At 47.2% G+C, this 21,995-nt stretch overlaps 1 protein-coding gene across 2 annotated transcripts in view; it reads left to right on the plus strand.

Annotated features, from left to right (window-relative positions):
- Window positions 1–21,995, plus strand: part of LOC8043196 (protein O-mannosyl-transferase TMTC4) — a 52,634-nt gene that overhangs the window by 12,905 nt on the left and 17,734 nt on the right. For both annotated transcript variants that reach the window (XM_029994700.4, XM_042293779.1), the window contains exons 4-13: window positions 716–803; window positions 1,443–1,564; window positions 1,656–1,748; window positions 6,839–6,991; window positions 8,825–9,027; window positions 13,676–13,853; window positions 15,433–15,489; window positions 17,283–17,354; window positions 19,544–19,731; window positions 20,111–20,252. In XM_029994700.4, the coding sequence (XP_029850560.3) occupies window positions 716–803; window positions 1,443–1,564; window positions 1,656–1,748; window positions 6,839–6,991; window positions 8,825–9,027; window positions 13,676–13,853; window positions 15,433–15,489; window positions 17,283–17,354; window positions 19,544–19,731; window positions 20,111–20,252 (1,296 nt within the window). The remainder of the gene's footprint in view (window positions 1–715; window positions 804–1,442; window positions 1,565–1,655; window positions 1,749–6,838; window positions 6,992–8,824; window positions 9,028–13,675; window positions 13,854–15,432; window positions 15,490–17,282; window positions 17,355–19,543; window positions 19,732–20,110; window positions 20,253–21,995) is intronic.

Below are 21,995 nucleotides of genomic sequence, written 5' to 3' on the forward strand. Positions count from 1 at the left end.
GAATTATGAAAACTGGATTAGTACACCATTTTTGAACCTGACAGAAAAAGGCTAAGCACTTCTTATGAGTTGTGAATGCAAAAGCATGTACATCATACTTCCCCTCCGCGTGTTGGCGTGCTGACGGACACGCAGTGCCGTAAAGTAGCCAATCCATTGAAACTGATGTGCAGCGTCAGTTTCAACGACCGGCTACCCCATGGTGCTGCGTGTCCGGCGAATGAGAGCCTCGTCATTGCATGCCAGGCAATGGGATTGAAGTGTAAAAGGTGCTGTTGGCTAGCTTTGCACGTGGTTTCATAGCTGGGAGCTGGCTTGACTTGGAGAAAGGATTTAAGGTGCCGTTTGGCACGGTTTCAAAGCTAATGACGTCGGCCCCCTTCATGAGACGGTTAATGCTTTCGCATTAAAAGAAAAAAACTTTTCTTGGCACCTAGGAGATTGGTGCGCTTGATTCGGGAAATTCGGCAGTTCCAGACGTAGAAGACAAAGTATATAAAAACAAGTTGTCAGTCAGCGCGGTTCATTTGAATTTTTCTTTTCTTTTTCATGTGTAAGGAGTGAGTGTATGGTGTGAGTGTGCTTTTGCAGTAGTGCTCTGTAGTGTGTGTTAATATGAGCAGCCAACTCGCCCAAGCTTCAACGTTAACGAAATCATTATGAGACACACCATATCTTAGTTTCTTTGTTGAAAATCGTTTTCTGGTATTTTCAGGTGTCTGCTGTTGTAGGAAGGGCTGACCTGCTTTGTGCCCTGTTCTTCGTGCTGTCATTTCTGTGCTTCGTTCATTCGTGCTGTGCCAGTAAGTTTTGGTTGTCTCACCTTTAAACAATATTGCCACGGATAAAAATGTAGACACACGCAGAAACTAAAAATAATTGTCTGATGAGGCAAACTCTCGCGCTATTCTCTGAAGTGAAGCCCCCGGGCAATGTGACATACTTTCACAAAAAAAATGTAGGCATTCGGCTCAATTTGATTAGGCATTTCCCAAAGGTGCGTAGCATATATAGGACCTTTCCGCACCTCTTTTTTTTAGGGCACAGTAAGGAGGCCAGTGAAGGGCACGATCTGAAGGTCTCACGAATATATAAGGTCATCTCTGCGGCACGTGACACCACAATATCATGTCATGGTCTAACCTGACACAAAAACCCTGAGGACTGGCCCAATACAGTAAAACCTCATTATAGCAAAATCGGATATAACAAACTAATGGATATAACAAAGCAATCATAATTCCCCTTGCTTGCTAATAGTGGGAAGAAATGGACATTGGCTATAACACACTAATGGTTATAACAAAATGATTACAACCGCTCCTTCAACTTTGTTAGAACGAGGTTTTACTGTAGATGCCATGCATTTAGAACTCTGCCCTAGATTTTTTTTTGAGACATCGCCAGCTAACGACGCAATCTCTGCGATAATGTTGGTGCAGACACCCCGTGTGGCGAGGGTGGTTTGCAGTATGACGTCCGCTCGTCGTGCCTCTGGCTGCTGGGGTCTGCCGCACTGGCCGTCGTCTCCATGCTCTGCAAGGAGCCTGGCATCACTGTCATTGTGAGCATTCTTTATAAACTGATTTCTCGTTTTTTTTTTCCTCATATTTCCTTTTGTTGTCGAATTAAGCACTGTTCTCTCTCATTTGCAGGGGGTGTGCTTTGTTTACGACGTCGTCGTCATCTGTAAAATAGACCTCGCTCGCATCATCACCCTGTTACAAAACCGCTTCGCCGGGGCACAGGTGAGCCGAGCAACCACTAGTACTATAATATGGAGCATCATACATTCATTGCGTCGTGAAAATGAGTGACTATTCAATCGTTATGGGTGCTCTGCGGCATTCATGTCGCTGTTGCATATTATGGAGCTATGCTTTGAACAATCTTAAAATTACAATTTCGCCTTAAAAGTCTAATTCTTATTAAAAAGTTGTCTTATCAAGTTTAAAAACTGTAAACAAATGTTTTCCTTTTTTTTTTCTGGAAATTTTTTTAATATGTTGGCATCATTTAAAGTGGAACTTACTCAACTTTCAGATGTGTTTTGTCTAGATATCATTGTGTGGCATGAAATCTCAGTTCAGGAAAGCTATTTCTTGAGAATAAAATGATGAGAGCAGCCAATTTCTGGAGTATCTATATTGAGACTTTGTAAGGGATGCAGCTGTCAGGGCCGGCCTTTGGGGTGGGCGACCTGTGCAGCCGCACAGGGCGCCATTCATAGGGGGGCGCCGAAAGGGCCGCCAGGTCATGCAGGGCTCACACCTCGAGGGGATAAAATCAAAAACAAAAAACAACCGCATCGCGGAAGGCGCCCCCCCCCCCCCCCCCCCCCCACCCCCATGTAGAAAAAGGTGGTGGCGCGACTAAGTTCTTGTTATAACTGGCGTCCATCAACTCGTAGCCACCTGCAGATGTTTTACAACAGAGAACCTCTCCTCCGTAAGGTTCAAAGTGGCATGGAATGAATCATGAACGACTAGGCAAGCGATCACTTCCGCACAGCTCTCAAATTACGAGCAGAGTAAAACCTGACTCGCGAAAAGCGATGGAGCCAGCATGCTGTACTCTTAGTGCAACTTACCAAACGGTGGCGCCAAACTCATCGGCGAGCAAATCAGTGTGTCGGAGCAAGTCACGGGACTATTGGAACGGAATTTTGCTCTTAGTTATAACATGCTTCGCTCAGAGTCTCTGATTGGCTCGCAGAAAATATAGGCTTCGCATTTGCCAAGTTATTTTGAGCCGAAGAATGCCTCCGCTCAGGAGGTCTGACCGGGGGTAAATTGAACCCGATTCCTCCCGATATTCGAGCTGCACTTTGGGCAACGATCGCTGTGGAGTCTCTAGCAGTAAGCTAAACGAGCCAATGCCCCCTTAGCATCCGGTGAGTCTCTATGCACAGAGGCTTCAACCCGACTGAAAATATAATGTGGATCCGCAGCTCTTTCGTTTTGTGTGTGTGTGTGTGTGTGTGAGCGACCAGCTACAACTCCGGACTGGCAATGCCGATCAATGTTGCCAACTCGAAATTCAGAAACCCGCCACAAGAATCTCGAAAACCGCTAAAAACAACTAAATTAATAATGTTGCGCAAGAATGGCCGAATCACAGCAGGCAGACCCTGGCGTCCGACATGAACCTCGAACTCCTGCTGGGCAGCTCACGGAAATTAAGTTTCTCGTTTACATTGTTGTGTGGTACGACATTCGTTTTTCAAGTTCATTTTGTCAGCAAGGACATGTAATGCAAAAACGAAGGAAATCGTAGCAACCACGCAGCTGATGAAAGCATTCAGCAATTACATCGACAATTATCCCGATGTCGGGCACGAAACTGCAACTGGCAACTGCGAATAGTCTTCCCGAGAGCATGGGTGTTGACAGTGTGATGAAACCGGGCCCCTCTCCACGTCGGAGGAAAAAGCGGCGATTCTGTTTTGAGTGCCAAGACGAGGTTGATGATGTCGAGACAAAATTCAAGCAAGAGCTCTTCTACGAGATGATTGACACCGTAAGATGTCGATTGAAGAATGCTTCACGCAAATGCAGCAGCACGTGAGCTTGTGGCGGTTCCTCTACGGCCTCAGCCGGCTTCCCCACAAAGCAGAACTTAAACTTAAACCATGCACTGAGAGTCTGCGACACCTAGAAAGTGCAGACATGGACGGTACAGATCTCTGCGGGGAGCTGATATAACTATGCAGCCTTCTGCCCACTGGATGCAGTGCTAGCCAGGACGTCCTCCAGTTCATTATGGTCAATCATCTATGTGACAAATTCCCTTATACGTGGGTGTCATTGAGGATCCTCCGCACTTTGCCAGTGTCAGTGACCACCGCTGAGAGGAGTTTCTCGAAATTAAAGCTTATTAAGACATACCGCAGATCAACCATGGCAGATGACAGGATATCGTCATTGTCAATTTCGTCCATTGAAAACAGGATACCGTCTAGCCTGGATATGTCACAAGACGTAGCCCAATTTGCGATGTTGAAGGCTCGGAAGGTTGCCTTCTATAGGGTATTTACATAGTTAACTTGTGCTTCTGTTTTCTGCGTCCATCAGACGTTAGCTTGCTATTGCAAACCCACAGCTGAAGTTCGGTTAATTTAAGAAATAAATTATTCTTGAACCTTTGAACACGTTGCCGACAAAACTCTCAATGCTCGCGAACGTCGTTCGTTTTTAGGATGTGGTTTTCGACAGACAACGACAAAATCGCGACCATTCGCACTGGGTCATTGTGGCATGTTTGCTAACAACGTGATGTTGGGTGCGAAAATAGTGTGTGTGTGTGGGGGGGGGGGGGGGGCGGGGGGCGGGGCGGCGCAACGCGGCGATACGGCTGCAGTTTGCCCAGGGCGCTTGCTGCTCTAAGGCCGGCCCTGGCAGCTGTGAACCTACTTTCTGCATTTGCATACTCTTTTGTCATGAAACTTTGTAGTTCTTTCAACCTAATGCATTAAACTTTTCAGTTTCTAATACAAATAAGCCGCCTCGGTGGCTCCGAGGCGAGAGTGTCGGCCTACGGATCCCCATGTGGCGGGTTCGAATCCCGGCCGAGGTGCCCGCAATCTGACGGAGGCTTATTGCGGAGAAGACGCCGTGTAACCGAGCTTTCGGTTGCACGTCAAAAGATCCCCAGGTGGTTGAAATTAATCCTCAGTCCTCCGCTGGGGCGTGCCAGATGCCTGTCATTGGTTTGGCACGTAAAAACCCCAAATTTGACTTTTCTAATACAAATTGTATAATTTCTGTAATTCATTTCCCAAGCCGTGTGATATGGGTGTTATCTTGTGTTGCACCAAGAAAACTGACCATTGTCATTACTGTTTTTCAACAATAATAGCCTTCCTTGATGGATGAAGTGTTTATTCGATGTACATTTATGCGACCCTTCGAAGGGCTAATTTACAAACTTGAAAGTTTTGCATATGGTATCCTTTCTCACTCCTACAAATATGCTCCGGAAATTTCATGCAAATGAGATGAACAGTTCAAAAATCATCTCTTTCCTGCACTGGTATGGCAAAGGTAGTGGTAACAAAAAATGTGACGTCTTAGGCCAGGCAGACTTGGCAAGTATGTTGAGGCGCGACGGCATGAACATCACAGCACGAAATGCTCTAGTCTGTCGTCGAAGGCCGTTGGTAAAATGGTACTCACCACCAGAGTGCCGACTGGTCGTTGCATTCCTTGCGTTCTGGAGTGTTAAGGGCGGCAACCCCGCATCACATAAAGTGAAGAGCGAACAGTAGAAGTATTTGGGCTCAGATCGCAAGCTTGTGCGTGCCAGGCACTTTCCACCAACTCTGGTCACTGCAGTCGCCAGGCAGCGAGCGATTGCTTCGTTGCCACAACCGGCCTCACAGCCTTCTTTCATGCACAATAAGTGTGCAAGCGCTCCGTGTACGTTTTGTTTGCGGGTGGCATGCTCTGCAGTTTGCCTGTGGGTGCAGTGTTTGCACCAATGGTGGTTCGCACGGCGTGTAGGGCTGCAAGAATAGTGGAACAGAAGAAGAGCACCAGCGCTGAGTCAAGTGAGCGCGTCGGCGTATCGAGAAAGAAGGAGAAATTAGAGAGCGCACGTGCTGGGGGGCAGGATTGCTGAGAGCGTGGAGAGCTCGACCGTTTAGTGCGTGCTAAGGTATCAAGCACATAGTTGGCACATCTCTATGCTTGCTCGCGTGATGTGACTCGTGGACCAGCGAGGATACGAGCGCTGCGTCAGCATTTGGCGGGCACTCATGTTTTCTGGATCTGCCTCTCACCCTTGAGGCAGATCCAGAAAACGCGAGTGTTCGCCAGACGCCGACGTAGCGGGACAAATAAATGGTTAGGAACTAGCCATATAACAGATTCTGCGTTCAAAGGTTGCTTTTCGGTTTTAAGGTTGCCCTACAAAAGTGTAAGCTATAGGCATTTTAAAGTGCAACTCAAAATAAATTTCTGGCACAGTGAAGTAATGCAACGTGACATTTAAATATATACTGACATGAAAAAAATGTAACATACAGTGCCTCATCAATTGATGTTCTAAAACTCCATGGGCGTTGTATATTTCATAACAGAAAGCACACAAAAACCTAGTTTCTTGCCCGCATTTTGTATCACCTATATGTGTATGTACTGCAATTCATCTCTAACATTAAACGAATTAGTTAGTATAACATACCAACAGAGCTGTCGCTAAGTCAACAATAACTGCCTTCTTCGCAACATTTGTAGACCCTTGTAAACCTTTTCGTGCAACGTTTTAAGTTAAATCTTTTTTGTACTTATCTTCTCTGGTATTGAGTTTTTATGGTCATGACTCACAATCATACTAGTACCACTGACATCTTATTTTGTTTGCCTTCCGCTTTCATGACATTTTGGTTTCCCTGTTCCAGTGATCTGAATGGAGACAGGCTGTTGACTCACAGACCAAATTCAGAAACAAGCATAACTAAACATATTATACAAGTTTTTTATACCTTCCCTGGTTTCGTCTCGACAAACTGCCCCCCTCCCCCTCATTCTTTCTCCCCCCCCCCCCCCCCCCCCCCCGCCGCTGTTTCCAACGGCACTCTCTTAGTGTTCCTGTTTCCAGTAAGCCCTTTTCAAAACCTCATCGTGCAGCATTGGTACTCGGCATTTCTAGAGCGCGAAGCGTCTGGTATGATTCGAATCCTCGCCTGACGCCGACGAAGCCTTCGCCAGTCCAATACATGCCCAGAGTGCGCGATTAATCTATGGTGGACTTGTATGATTGGCACAGCGGCCACTAGGTGGTGCAGCGCACTGTTGAAAAGGGTCTGTTGAGTGAGTTGTGTTGTCTCTGTCTCCAGAAGTGGCTGCTGCCCTTGGTGCTACGTCAGGCAACGCTCACAACGGCCGGCTACTGGGCCCTCGCGCTGCGCTGGAAGGTCATGGGCTCCTCGTCACCCGTCTTCCAGAAGATCGACAACCCCGCCTCGTTCGAGGAAAGTCTCTGGATCAGGGTGAGCATCCGCCACCCCGTTCGCGGTTTCGTCCAAAAGGAATGAAGAAATCGGTTTTGGGCCTCAACGAAGCTATGTTTTCAACGAGGTTTTGAAATCCTTTCGGTAAAGATCAGGCAACACTTTCTGTTGTGCAGACACAAAAGTCGGCGCAGATGTCCCGAACTAGGCCATGAAAACGTTTGAAACAGCCCAGCGAAACTATCGTTAATGTGGTCTCAATTTACAGCACGTACCTGTTGAAGACTATCTAAGAAAAGATTTTTCTTAGATAGTCTTCACCTGGTGCTTAGTTGACACATAAAAACTTCTCATATGTAGTATACCTTCACAAATACCTGCTTTATTAGGACATGAAGAAGCTTGTATCATGCATAAATAATCATTAACATGGTCTGTCATTCATAAAATTCGTCACGTCTCGTCATAATGTACAGTCGAGAAAAAAAATTCCTTGTATAGTCTTCACTTTTAGGTACAGTGTAGACCGGATATAACGTATGTCGCGGGAGTCGCGCAAATCCGCACTATAAGCGGTACCGCGCTATAACCAAAACATCAATTTTTCAGGCCAAAATACATGCCATGAGACAACTTACCTTTGTAAAACAATTTATTTTACACTAGATGAAAAATAAAGCTTAGTTTAAGGAAAGTCTATTTCACCAGACTACACTTCTCTCTCAAGTGTGTCACATTTTGAAAGAAATGAGTGACTTCTGCCTGGCGCCAGCTTTTTATTGGCGTCGCAGGTTGCGGACGGATGTTGCAAGCGTTCATGATTGCTAACTCTAATCACTTTTCTCCGGTGATGAAAACGCGTGAAAATTCGCATCCCTCATACGGTACGCGCCAGTAATACCTTCAACTCGAGCACACGCATGAAATGCTCTAAATAAGAAATCCGGGCGATGTTCGAAAACACAAATGCTTAGAAAGCACCACTGTAGTCAGAAGTAAACAAACACGACACGGGCGTTTCTGCCGTCTTGAGAGTGCCGCCACGACATCGCCGCACGTATAGGTGGGTCTTCCCTTCTAGTACGTGCTGGGTTATCATAGCGACACAGAACGAAAATTCCCAGTCAAGGATGGCGCTTTTCCGCGGAACGATGAGCTTCCACCACGCCGTCTACGTCGACGATCACAACCGACGCCATGTTTGCGGATAGATGAAGCCGGCCTGGCCAGCCCGCGACCGGCATGCAACGTGCGCGAACACTTCTCCTCGACCTGCGATTGGTCTGTCGTTGCGGTTGTTTCCATTTTCCAACGCAGTGGAGGAACGCATCCATGTGAACGACACATGCGTGCGTCCCTCCGTCGCTATGGCAACTGAAGCCTCTCTTTTCGCTTCTTCGAGCAACCTCCTTGCCCTGCGAGTGCCGCTTGCGGGTAGGGCCGTCGGCCAACGTCGGCGCCGTTGTCTAGTGTTGCACAGGGAAGCGTGCTCACCGCGCCGGTCGTCGGCGCGCTGTTCCAGAAACCGCACTATAACCGGTATTTAGTTACATAGAGTTCTATGGGAGGCAAACCGGTGGTTTAAAAGAGACGCATTATACCCTGTCCTGCACTATAAGCGGTTACGTTGTAATTGGTCTATACTGTAGTCCGCACTACGCAGTATTTGAACTTTAAGACACATATGGTCCGGTCAATGCGATTGTAAGCATGAGTGCTTGTATGACCATAATCTTGATGACGGTCACACAAATTTGTCCAACTTGCTGCCCACAACTTTCATTGTGGGAAGCGAGTTATTGGGCAAGTTCCAGTACCAAATGAGAATGATGACGCCACAGGCGGCTGAACTCTGTGGTTTCTTCTGCCTAGGTGGCCAACTACCAGCACGTGTATGCACTCAACGTGTGGCTGCTGCTCTGCCCGGAGTGGCTGTGCTTCGACTGGTCCATGGGCTGCCTCGCCCTCATCCGGTCGGCCACGGACCCGAGGTTGCTCGGAGTCGCCGCCCTCTGGATCGCGGGGGCACTCCTCGCCTACCAGGCGCTCCTCGGCAGAGACGCGAGGCTACGCAGGTAAGCTGCGCTTGCTTCTCTCTCTGCGGCTTTTGCTAGAGGCTACGATTTCTATCGTAGAATACATCATAGGAGAGGACCGTACTCCGTTTTTGTTTAGGTTTGAGCGCAGCAGGGGCCGGATCAGCGAGCCCCGGGCTTTCGGCCTGCTTAGCACACGCGCTCGTACAGTGCAAGCGTCATCCGGGCCAACGTGCTCATGGTTGTAGCTTCGGCTTTGCTCTCACGTACAGCGAAACAAACCATGGGCACTTTTCGGTGTTACAAAAAATTTGCAGCTTTTTGCTTCAATGTCCAAAAATTTACAGCAATAGCTTTCATTGCACATAGTAACTCACTCTTTTGTGAATATCCACTCTTTATTTAGCCGTTCTCATGCATCAGAGCCTCGGGGTCAATGAAGTAGGGAGGAAAGAAAACACACTGCAGACATGAATCAGTGTCCCTGCCCGAGTCGAAGTCGAGATAGGTACCGTTCAGCTATCTCTGTAACTATTACTGTAATATAGCGGGATGTTCTGCTCCAGCCCGAGACAGGGGCCAGCCTCGTGGCACTGCCAGGCATGCGGGTGCGCCCACCATCTTTTGGTTGAGGGGTCAATGACGATTGTTAATGACGGTCATTATTTGTGTCTACCTTTTGTTAGCAGTTTCTTGTGTTGGCAAGCGATATTCGCTTGCTGTAATGTTTTGCTTCGTGCAAATGTCTCATTATTATTTTTACCGTGATTTATCATTTTAACACGTGTTTTTTTTTTCTTTTGTACACTGCCACGGATTCTATTAAGCCCCTCATATCATAGTCCCATGAGGGACTGATAGTATTTTGAAACAAAATAAAGAAATAAACAACCTACTCGGGTTGCATGCGGGCACATGATTTGATGCCGTCCTGGGGAAGGACAAGGTCCGACTCAAATAAATTGAGTGAAGAAAGCCATGAACAAACATTGTCACTGTTTTAGTTCTAAGCGCTATTTTCTGCATGCCTTGGCCATTTTTTTAACGTGAAACATTCTTTGGCTAGTTGTTCCGAATTTCATGAAGCCGGATTAAGTAAAGTCAAATTAAGCTTCCCCGCTAGATTTAGCAGGAAAATGGGCATCACGTGACTTCAACACAATTCAGTTTCCCTGCTAAGTTTAGCAGAAAAATATGACATTACATGACTTTCTGTCACATGACGTCTGCACAAATTCAGTTACCCGCTAGATTTAGCGCGAAAATTGATGTCACATGACCTCAATACGAATTCAATTTCCCCACTAAATTTAGCGGGGAAAATGATGTCACATAACTTCGTATCGCATGGCTGTAGTCGCCCCAGATGTTGTGAAGCCAGATTAAAAATCCCCGCTAGATTTAGCGGGAAAATTCACGTCCCGTGATCTAAACACCAATTAGTTTCCCCTCTAAATTTAGTGGGAAAAATTATGTCGCGTGACTTTGTGTAACGTAATCTATACACAAATTAAGTATCCCCACTACCGTATTTACTCGCATTTTGAACACACTTTTTTTCTCGTATAAAAATTGACACATATTTGGGGGGGGGGGGGGGGGGCATTCATTATACGGGGTAAAATTTTTGCATTTACACACTTCGTGCAAATGTCATATTAGGTGTCAATATGACACGGCAAGGTACTGTGGCACGTCTACAGTGATGGAGGCGCACCCACGGCTGGTCGTGGCACGCCACAATAACCATGCTTTATAAATTGCAAACCTTTTTAGGGCGCTTTCGAGGTGCTTTTTGCGAAAGGAAAAGCGCCCTACCAAGCTCCCTCAGCACGAAAAGCAACACGACCGTTCTTAGGCGATATATATTGCTAGTACCCGGCAGGCATGCTCGGGTATATCCGACACTACAAGAATGAGAACTCTTACCAAGTCCAAACCCCAACTGCTGAAGGCCGCTCGCATGGATCAAGTTTCGTTCACGGAGACAAGAACTAGTACGAAGTTCAACCGCCGAAGACCGCACGCACGGATCAAGCTTTGTTCACGAAAAGGCTACCAGACACTTTCAGCCTACAGCGCAGCGTGCACCTCGCTGTGCCGGTCTGTTACGGATTAAATAAACGCATTTACCCAAAGTATGTAAAATTAGGCCTAACCACTTTCATGATTTCAGTGTCCGGAAGCGGACCACAGACGACGGCTTGTTTGTTGACATCAATGCATCCCATAGGCGAAGAATGCCGGCGTTCGGCAATTCCGCGACCCAAGCTTCGTCAAGTGTGGCGACACTCGGTTTCACGGTTGACCACTTCCGTAACTACCGCAACTACGCACTTACGGCCATTACACCATTACTAGAGCGGCTTGGCTTGGCTTGACTTGGCCTGACTCCTTGGCGGCAAAAGAAAACTGGCTTGGTGGCTTGCTAAATATGATGCAATTGGAGACTCGCGGATCTGAAAATTGGAGGTGCATTGATTACGGGAGAGAAAAAAAAAGTCAAAATATTGATGCCCGTTGGGGGGGGTGCATTTATTTTGCGAGTGCGTTTATTATGCGAGTAAATACGGTAGATTTAGTGGAGAAACTGACGTAATAGGACCTACACATAACTCCAGTTTTCCCGCTAAATTTAGCAGGAAAATTGACATCACGTGACCTGATGTAACGTGACGTATACGCCTATTCAGGTTCCCCGTCAAATTTAGCGAGAAATTTACATTACGTGACACCGATTGCATATTGGTACAGCCAGGAGGTGCAGATATCGCTGAACACTTGGGATGCTATAACGTTTTATGTATTCAACAGAATTGCCTAGCAATTTGCCATCCATTTTTTTAGTTTGAGAATGTGTTCATGGGGTGGATTTCTTGAAAACGCTTATCGCCCGAATGTGACGAAGAAACATTGCACGCAGGCGAAGGCAACAGAAAGGATGTATAGCCCGTACCAGGCAATGCATAAACAACCAAACCATGTTGGAGGCCAAATTAGTCATACCAATTCATGCATGATCATAACTATAGGAGTAGACAATGGAAACCAGAGAGATTCACCAAGGTGCTCAGCGAGAATATAAGCCCAAACCATGGGATCCGCATTTTGACATCTTTGCTTGGTACCACAAGTGGGAGAGGAACAAGAGTGCAAGCAACTGAACTAAGTATGACTTGCCGCCGACGGTCGCCTGTGGTAGCACACGACTGTCCATACTTCAGCATATTTAGTTCGTCGAAAACCGTCAGCGGCAAATCATATTCAGTCTAGAGTACCGAGCCCACAGACAACCGTCTAAGTCAAGTCCTACAGTATACTTAGTCCGCAGGCGACTGTTGGCAGTGATTCCTACTTAGTAGAGGGTACTTAGTCCGCAGGCATTCGTCGAAGTTATACTTAGTCCAGCATACTTAGCCTCCAGATGACCGTGAGCGGCGAGTTATGCTATTTTTAGTTCGTTGTATTCAGTTTGCATGCGATCGTTGGTGGCGAGTCGCGCTTAGTCCAACATATTTGTACTTAAATCCAATCACAGCTGACGCTACGATTTGAGGGAGCCAATCAAGCAGTGAAAAGAGTGCATCGTCGGGGCGCTTGTTTTCTTTTTGGGTTTGCTACCAATCGCACTGAAAAAAAGCGCAATATCACGGCGCCTTCATTGTGCGTGATTGGTTTATTTGGCGATGGAAAACGTAAAAAGCAATAAGCGCCGGGACGATGCATTTTTGGAACTGCTGGTCGGCTGCGATCGGACTTAAAGTGAAACGGAGCGTAGACTGCAGGCGACTGTCGGCGACACTTAGTCCAGCATCCACAAGCGACCGTCAGCACGTGCAGCTGGTTCCACACAAAGCGTAGCACCTCACATGGACTCGCGACATAACGGGATGAATCATAGAGTAACAAGGGATAACGCAGCAGGCGTACGACACCAGTACTTCGAACAAAAGTAAATTGATAGAGTAAAGGATGCAATAAAGGGGCTCCTTACAATCCAAGAGCACTAAGAATTCAAGGCCCTACGAACACCCACCAAAAAAGCCGAACCCATGGGAAGCTTCTCATCAAAAACATCAAAGTGGCGACGCAGGCTGGTTGGTTTGTGATACAACAAGAAAAAACGCACAAATAACAAAGACGAGGAAGGTGCAGACGGGACAAGTGCTCGACTTCCAACTTATTATTTAATAAAAGGAAAAACATCAAACTAGATATCCACATCACTACCGCGTTGACAGATGCTTCAAAAAGGCCACCTCATTCCTACGTAAACAATACACTTTACTCTACACTCTACTCCTGAAGAAATTTAAACCTGTCTCGATCATTCCAACGAACTTGGAGATCACGAGAGTGCCTTGTGTGCAGCAATTTCAAAACCACCTAGAGCTCTCCGCAACCAAGCATAAAAATCATTGCGCATGCATAATACACGCACGACAGATTCTGTTCTTCTTGGGTTTATCGTAAATGAATTGAGGCAACTTTAAATTCTCATATGCTCAACAATACTGTGGGTACATTGGTTGCCACAACGTCGTGGAAATTTCTGCCTAGCACAGTGCTGCCTTGAATGCTGCTGGGAAGCCCCTCTAATGGCGACCGCCGTTAAAAGGATTCGAAAAAAGCGTTACTTGAAATCTGGACGAAGGATGGAGTGAGCCTTCGTCACGCATCAATGCAGGCTGCTGTGCATGTGCCTGGCCCTGATGGTGGTTCCCTTCCTGCCGGCCTCCAACCTCTTCTTCCGCGTGGGCTTTGTGGTGGCCGAGAGGGTGCTCTACCTGCCCAGCCTCGGCTTCTGTGCCCTCGTGGTGGTCGGGGCGGCACACCTCGCAGCGTGGGCACCGCGTCATTCAAAGGTGGGGGTTTCCCTCTGGTCCGTTACGGTGCTTAGAACACATCTTCAAGCGGTGCGTTTAGTGTCCCATACTGCCCGAGCAACAAAAGTGGTCCTAAAGTTGCAGCACATTATACATCGTAGAAGTTGGCGTGTTGTGTTGTTGGATGTTGCAGTCCTGGTGGTTAGTCATAGAAGATCTGACAAAAAAAGACGAGAGAATACAAGTGTCGCTGTCGTCGTGGCACCTCCACTCTGAGCTGTTGAAGTTTTTGTGGATTAAAAAGCTGGAAAGCAACCTACAGCAGAACAGGCATTTACCACATACACTTCTCCTTCTATGCCATCTTCCGGATGGTAGCAGGCAATACATATCACTTTTTTATGACATTAGACGAAAATTGAGGGAGCACAAATGAGGGAACAGTGAACAAGACCACAAATGAGGACACAGCGAACAAGACCACAAATGAGGACACAACGTATGGGGCCACAAACAAGGACGCTGTGAACACACCAGTGGGTGCAGACGACAGGAAGATTCTTCCTTTGTTGTGCCATTCTTGGCAGGACGCCAGGCTGTCCCCATTCCGAGTTGTAGGATTGCATTTCCCACTGGAGTGTTCACTGTGTCCTCATTTGTGGTCCCAATGCCAGAAATTTGCACCCTCTGCGACCGCTTATGCGTGCCTGTGCACTCTGTTGTGGTACAAACTGGTGAAGCGCAAATGCCGCAGTCCCTACGAGCCAGTCGGAGTCATGTAACGAAGCACGCGATGGCTCTCTGCAGGAAGAAAGCACTCCGACAAATGCATCGTCGCGTGCCTCGCTTCGACGTTCCGTTTGGCTCGTTGGGCGCTGTGGCATTAGCTCTGATACTACATTGAAACTATGGTGCCTGGAACGCTTCTCTGACTGGTGTGTTTACCGCGTTAAAAAAAGTGGTCCCTCGATTTCCACCTGGTGACGTCCCAAGAGTGTCACGCTGTCGCCGGTCGCGATCTTGGCAGTGTTCAAGTAGCAGTAGTGAATATAGCAGACACCTGTTCTGCTGCAGGTTGCTCTCTGGTGTGACAGTCCATGGAAGCTTCGGCAGTCAGGAGTTGGGACGCCGTGACGACAGCGACACTCGCGTTTGCTCGTGCTTTTTGCCAGCGTATCTACAACCAACAACCAGGATTGGGACATCCGACAGCATGGCACTTCGCTTTCTGTGACGTCATTTGTTGCCATTTCGAGATCACTTTTGATGTATGGGACGCCTTCCAGGCATTATAGTTGAAACGGAGGGTGTGCACTGCCCGTTAGTGGACTGCCGAAATGCATAGAAAGACGATGGACCTTTCCGTTTAGATTAATTGTACAAACTTTTTGGCAAAGACTGTTTGGGAAGTGTAGAACAGCCTGTGCAGGCAACGTCATTAGATGGACACCTTACATATTCTGGCCAATTTGGAGGCATTCAACAAACGAGAGAGTGGGCACTGGAACAAAGTTGTGAAAGTTATTTCGCTGCATCTCCAAGTCCGTGAAATGACCTGTGTAATGCTAAAGTTTAACTACATAATGCTGAAGTTTAACTTTGTTCTTGTTGGCTGCAGATTCTACAACTGTCATTGGTGGCCCTACTGGTTGTTTTCATCTGCAGATCGATACAGGTATGTCGCCTCTTGCGTGCATGACATGTTGACCATTTGTGAACACTCAACTATAGAAATATCTGGCCGAGTTGTGACAGTTTGCATGAAGTACTAGTTGTATGCACTTAAAGTTTACTTTAGTGGCCAACTACATCTGAGAAAAGTTCACTGTAGAGTGAGCGCACCGTGTAGCTAGACTCGAGGGTTCCTAGTCCCTATAACCTAAACTGGTTGCCTCAATTTGTTCTGTATGAATTGTGTTAGATTGAAATGTAATGGTGCGTGCTTATGATAAAAAAATCATAAGGCAACAGTAGCCCACTCAAATGTTAAAATAAGACCAACTTGCTTGTGAAAATATATACCATAAATATTTTGTGGACGATTTTGGCCCAACAGATCCTTCGTAAAAGTGTGTGCCATCTAGAGGCTACTATATTTTACTCATGCATTTCGGGCTGGTATTAGACTTGAGTGTTATATGCTTTGATCCAGTCATTGCTTCAGTGGATGCTTGGCTTTGGTCTTAGGCTAGTCACCCAATGTTGCTTGATGGGGTTTTGAAAAAGGTATTTTGGCACGGGGATCCTGAGTACAGTCTCCAATATGTCACTGTTGTAGTGTGGCAGAAAAGTGAATTGCTCTGTAGCTTTTTTAATTAAATAACTGTATCTTTCTATATCCTTAGTAAATATAGGTCACATTTCATATAGCTTTTGTTTGCTGGTGAATGAGTGCACTAGCTCCAATGACCCAGAGCCGTATATACAGAGAGTTTGGCCATTCATTGGGAAGTATAGGACACAAATGGGGAGACGCCATTGGCTGAAAGCGAGCTGGGCGTGTTCCACGGTGTCTTCACAAATTCAAATGTGGTCAACCAGAATCCAAAAATAATACCCTGGCGGTGGTTGCAAGAACCAATACTTAATAATTGTGTCGAAGTAACTCTCGGTGATTGAAAATATGGTGCACGTGATGTTTCAATCACGGTCATCCAAAATCATGGTAGAAGAGTGCGACTAGCAGAACTATCGATATAATTTGTACGCCAGGCGCCGAGGGCCGGAAATTCGCCGTCCGAGCGGTCACACCCTGTCCGAGCAAAACAGAGTTTGAGTGGCGTATTCAGTTTTCACATCTTTCTGCATGATCATAATCGAAACATCACGTGCACCCTATTTTCAAGCATGAAGGGTTACTACATTTAAGTTTTAAGCGCCGTTCACACACATGCAACCGAGTAAAACCGAGAGAGACCAGACCGGTTTTTAAGCCTGTTGTAACATCTTAGGGCCGGATGCGCTGCAGTGGAGCTGGTCCTAAGACGTCGCAAGAGGCTTAAAGACCGGTCTGGTCTCTCTCAGTCATACTCGGTTGCATATTTGTGAACGGCGCTTTACACACTTATTAAAACCATATACCTATGATTAAAAACTGTTTCTCGCTACCACTGCTAGGGGATTGTTTTTGGCTTCTGGTTGGCCAAGAGCGCATGTCATGCCCTCTTTCTGCGTCTGGTGCACGCCCTGGCTCTGCCCACGCCTCCCATTGACCAAACCCTCTCTATACACAACTCTGAGATAACTGCGTGCGAAACTGGCAAAAGGCACCAGAGGCACCCAGTTATCTAGCTACATATTGAGTGAAAAAACTGCAACCAGCACCAGTTTGGAAAGTGTGAAAAAATTACTATACAGTGATTCAATGAAAAAAGCACTTTTGGTCCTTGGAACTGTGACACAACAGAAAGTAAAATGTTTTTATAATGGTTCTGTTTGCAAGCAAAATGTGCGCGAATGTTGTTTCAGAGGAGTCACGACTGGAGGAGCGAAGTCGACCTGTATCGCTCAGGCCTGAAGGTGTGCCCTCTCAATGCAAAGGTGAGGAGATGTGTGGCCTTTGTCTGTCGGCAAAGGACTCGTGCAGAGAAACTGCGTGTTCCCTTACATGAAATTTCTGCTCATGAGCCATTTGCTTTGGAGATATGCCTCTATACAGATCCCTAGCACAAATTGTGAATATCCTGAAAGGCTTGTTAGAATACAATGACAGGACGCCCGGCAATGACAGGCGTCCTGTCATTGCCGGGCCTCGCACTTGCTCTTGGCTTCCGTGGCACAATCGTCGTCCGTAGTGCTGGCCCACCAGCGCCGGTCACATCGCTGCTTCTGTTCTTAGCGGCGTTCCAGGCGGGCGATCTGCTCTTCTTTCGCAAGGCGTTCGAAACCACTCAACGCAGTGGAACTCGAGGCGATAGCGGCATTTGCGCAACCATTCGCGCTGCTGCGCGTGTCGCCGCTCGTTGCGCTTTTGCTCTTCTTTCTCTGAACAAACAGCAGGCGGCCGACCCATTGCGAGTCCAAAGTGCAACTGATAAGAGCACTAGCACGATCTCGTTGTCACGGGACACAGGACACACATGATTGGTAGGTGGGACAATGACATTTTCGACTTTCCTCATTGTACACGAGTGAGGGGGACGGTGAACTGGCTCAAGTTTTGTGGTGACACGCCGCTTGTCCGCGGACACGATAGTGAGGGAACTAGCCCTTAACAGCTACGCTGTAAAAAAAGGCATACAGCGTCACTTAGCGGTAGGACTTAGCAGTACTCATGTAGCGATGCCAAACCAAGCCAATCTATGTGCAGCCAGCATAGAATCCAAAATGGCCGCTTCTCGGTGGTGCTTCGCGCCGATCGCTCGCGACGATTTTGTCTGAAAAATTGAACTGTCGGACCTCAAGCTGTCCAAAACATCTGTCATTATTATGCACTGTTCCTATCAGGTAGGTCATGGTTTCTTGTTTAAATTCGAAATATCGAACAAGTCCGAATTATCGGCGTCCGAAAAATTGGTCGGCAACTGTACATCTCTGTTTATAGACCTTTGCAAAAAGAGCGCTCTGGCCGCCGCCATTTTGCGAATCGAGCGACCCCTATCAGCCAGAAATTTCTGGCACCTGCCTGAGCTGTAGAAACCCGGTCAGCATGACTCCCCACCTGCATTTTGCATTCGGAGTTCGCCGGCTTTTCTTGGGAAGTTTTTGCTGTATTCGCCTGCTTAGGATGCTTACCCTTTGTATGTTAGCGTCCACTGTGAGAACCAGGGAATACCGGGGCTCGTAGCCTGCTCGGCCTTCGCAGGAAACGAACGAAGAGAGCGAACATCAAGCAGCCCGCGACGCATGCAGTTCGACGTTCTTGGAGGATTATTTCCGTTGAGATAATCTTCAAAAAGCCTTCCCGGCTGTGTTCCGGGTTTTCGCGTAAAATAGCTGATAGAGTCGGGTCCGGGGTTTGGGGACGGAATAGACACATTCGTTCATTTGTTTTGAAGCTGTGAAAAAAAGGAGCTCTCTTCTACATGTTCCCCAAAACACGCCGGATTCCGTCCGATCGTCATGAAGTGACTGTCGTCGACACTGTATGTTGGATATGCTGTGTTATTTGAGAGCTTTCTCAAATCGTGTTCGGATAACACGGCACCGTGGGGTACTTACAATAAATGTTGTTCGATTGATGAGACTCATTGAATTTCATGTTGTGGACGGGGAATATCCATTCAGTTTGGATATCCTGTGTGGTCAAATATTTTGACCTTTAGAGATTGACACAACTGAGTGTACGGTGCCGTAAAACAATGAACATAAAATTAAACAAACATTCCAGTTGCATTTGTTCTGTCGCGCACGGACTCACCAAAACAGCTTTCATTTCTTTGTGTTTGTTCCCAAAAATAGATCACTGCTTTCTTAAAGACCTCTATAAATTATGTTTGCCACAGAACACAAATTAAAAAAGAAAACGCGGCAATTCAGCTGCCACCAGCGTCCGGAATTGCACCTACACAGGCTGTTGCAGCCCACTGACGAGAAACTCCACAGCTCAGCGCAGTCAGGCAACACTGACGTACACTCTCAAAACCAGAGACGCGCGCTGTAAATGCCTTCAGTCGAGACTGCCGCTGGAAAGGTCTATAGGCCTTTGTCTATACATTTCTGTCCATAGGTCTTGACCCATGGGTCTTTTTCCATAGGTCCTTGTTTCACAATAGCCACTCTTTGTGTAGGTGCACTACAACATTGCCAAGAACGCCGGTGACAGCGGTCAGCGGGACGCTGCCATTGAGGGCTATAGGGAGGCCCTGCGTCTGCACCCGGACTATGACCAGGCTATGAACAACCTGGCTAACATCCTCAAGGACCTGGACCAGTTGTCCGAGGCCAGGGAACTCCTTGAGAGGGCCATCCAGATCAGGTGGGACCAACGGCACTTGTCCTTGATGTTCCTGGGGCATCCAGGAATACCTGTTTGGGTGTTCTTTGATGTTCCAGAGAATATCCCCAGATATCTACCCCATATAGGTGTTCTCCTAGGAGCAATTCACTAGAGTTGTCTTGGCATGTCAATGCCAAGACAACTCTAGTGAATTGCCAATGCCATGCCCATGCCAATGATAGGTAGCCACTATCAGATCAAGCCCAGCATGCAGTTTCCACAACTCTCAATCAAGGATGGCACACAGTGTCAACCGAAGTGTGTTAAAAGACTTCTGCAATATTGCACGTGAGGTGGCCGGGCATTGAACGCTTGCCGAAGCACGGGTCCTAAGCAACCAGCTTGACGCACGTCCCAGGCCGGATTTTGCTGCGGCCTGGATGAACCTGGGCATTGTCCAGTCAAGCCTGGGGATGCAGTCCGAGGCAGAGCGCAGCTACCGCATGGCCATCCAGCACAGGAGCAAGTACCCGGACTGCTACTACAACCTGGGGAACCTGGTACTGTGACGGCACGGCCGTTTTCTATGTGTCCCTCGAGTCCCTGTGGCATTACAGCCAAGCCCGGTTATATCGCACCCGGGTATTTCGAATTATTGTTTATTGAGGAGTTTCAGCGAATATAGGGGGCGCTCCGATCGATCCAACATGGCGGACAAGAGGGGGATAGATTTGCGACGCCCGTAGACCGGCAGCGTATAAATAGAACAAAGCGTGTCGTTCTCTGTTTGTTGCCGCGTGCAAGACGATCATCATTTCAACCAAGACCTACCGTGATGCTACAAATGAAGTGTTCAAGCCAGTCGAAGGCAAGAAATCTTGTCATAGTCAAGATATGTGTGCAAGTGTTCGACGTGAGCTCTCAGGCTGGTGCAGCTGTCATCAAGTTGAACCGAATGTACGCGGGTCCAAAGAAAGGTACTTATCAACAATGTTCGCGCGTTGAAACTATGACGGGTACTTTATCTAAAACTAAACTTATCGGTCTGCGGCTAAAAACATTTTCGTTGACGTTGCTTAGATGATGCAACCATTCAGGCCTCGCATTAACAGGTGTTGGGAACTCTTCGGTTGTTCTAGTTAATTGTGCTAAAAAGCGGTTGGATGGAAAGTATGACAACTACAGCATACAAGGGACGATTGAGGTCTTTATCCTGCGTTCTATGTATCGAAACATTGGTATCCTTGGTGTTATATTGCGATCAGCTGGTCGCCGATGGTCCTGTTTTTACGCATAATGTAAACAAGCCCCGGAAGCGCCAATCTCATTTCGATGTGCTTGTGCACCCCTTACAAGCCTCGTTTTGGCTCTTGTGGAAATCTTTATTGTAATAGCAATAGTCTCATCGGTCATTCGAGTTGTATGTGCCACGGTGGTATCTGCTGACATACAAATCTATTAAATGCGAGGAGAACGAAGGTAAAGCTTTTTAACTGTTTTCTTTTAACAGAACAGGGCAAAACTTCTAAAACAAGAGCAACTTAAGCTGATATTTGAGTGTGCTCAAGAATGAATTGCAAAAGGTGCTTATACTAAGTGGTAGATGTATGCAGTTGATTTTCTGTTTGCTTCTGCATTGTAAATTGGAAGATATGTATCAGCAGAAGACATGTGTCCTTTTCAAAATGTCTTTTATTAGGGCAAATAGGTTTTCATACACAACCGAAAAGTTCGCAACACCATTTGATTCGAGGCCCGAATGGTTACGTGATCTAAGCAACGTCAACGAAAATGTTTGTAGCCGCAGACCGATAAATTTAGGTTTAGACAAGTATGCGTCATAGTTTCAGCCTGAAACACGCAACATTGTTGATATGAAACCTTTCTTGATGACAACTGCACCAACGTGAGAGAGCCCATGTCGTCGAACACTTGCCCACATATCTTGACTATGGTATGGCAAGATTTCTTGCTTGAAGTGAAGATCATCTCGCTACGACTAGCTACGACCACCCACCGCAGCGATGCAGGCATCGAAGGGGCGCAACGCAGTCAGTCGCCGTCACCGGACACTGCTCGTTTGGCATTCACGGCTTTCCGCCCAGGTGCTTCGTTTGTACTTGGCACCGAGTGTTATTTTCTGTGCTTGTGTGTGCTCAGTGGCTGGATATGGGCCTCAAGAACAGTTCTTCAGGCTCAATAGCGTTCGCCGAAGAACGTCTGAAGAAAATGCCACCCAGGAAAAAAAGCACGAAGACGCAACGCACCAGCTTGGCGGACTATGCACTGGGCGCGGAAATCGG

This window comes from Ixodes scapularis, unplaced genomic scaffold, assembly GCF_016920785.2.
Source record: "Ixodes scapularis isolate PalLabHiFi unplaced genomic scaffold, ASM1692078v2 PGA_scaffold5__190_contigs__length_132052651, whole genome shotgun sequence".
NCBI classification, from domain to species: domain Eukaryota; kingdom Metazoa; phylum Arthropoda; class Arachnida; order Ixodida; family Ixodidae; genus Ixodes; species Ixodes scapularis.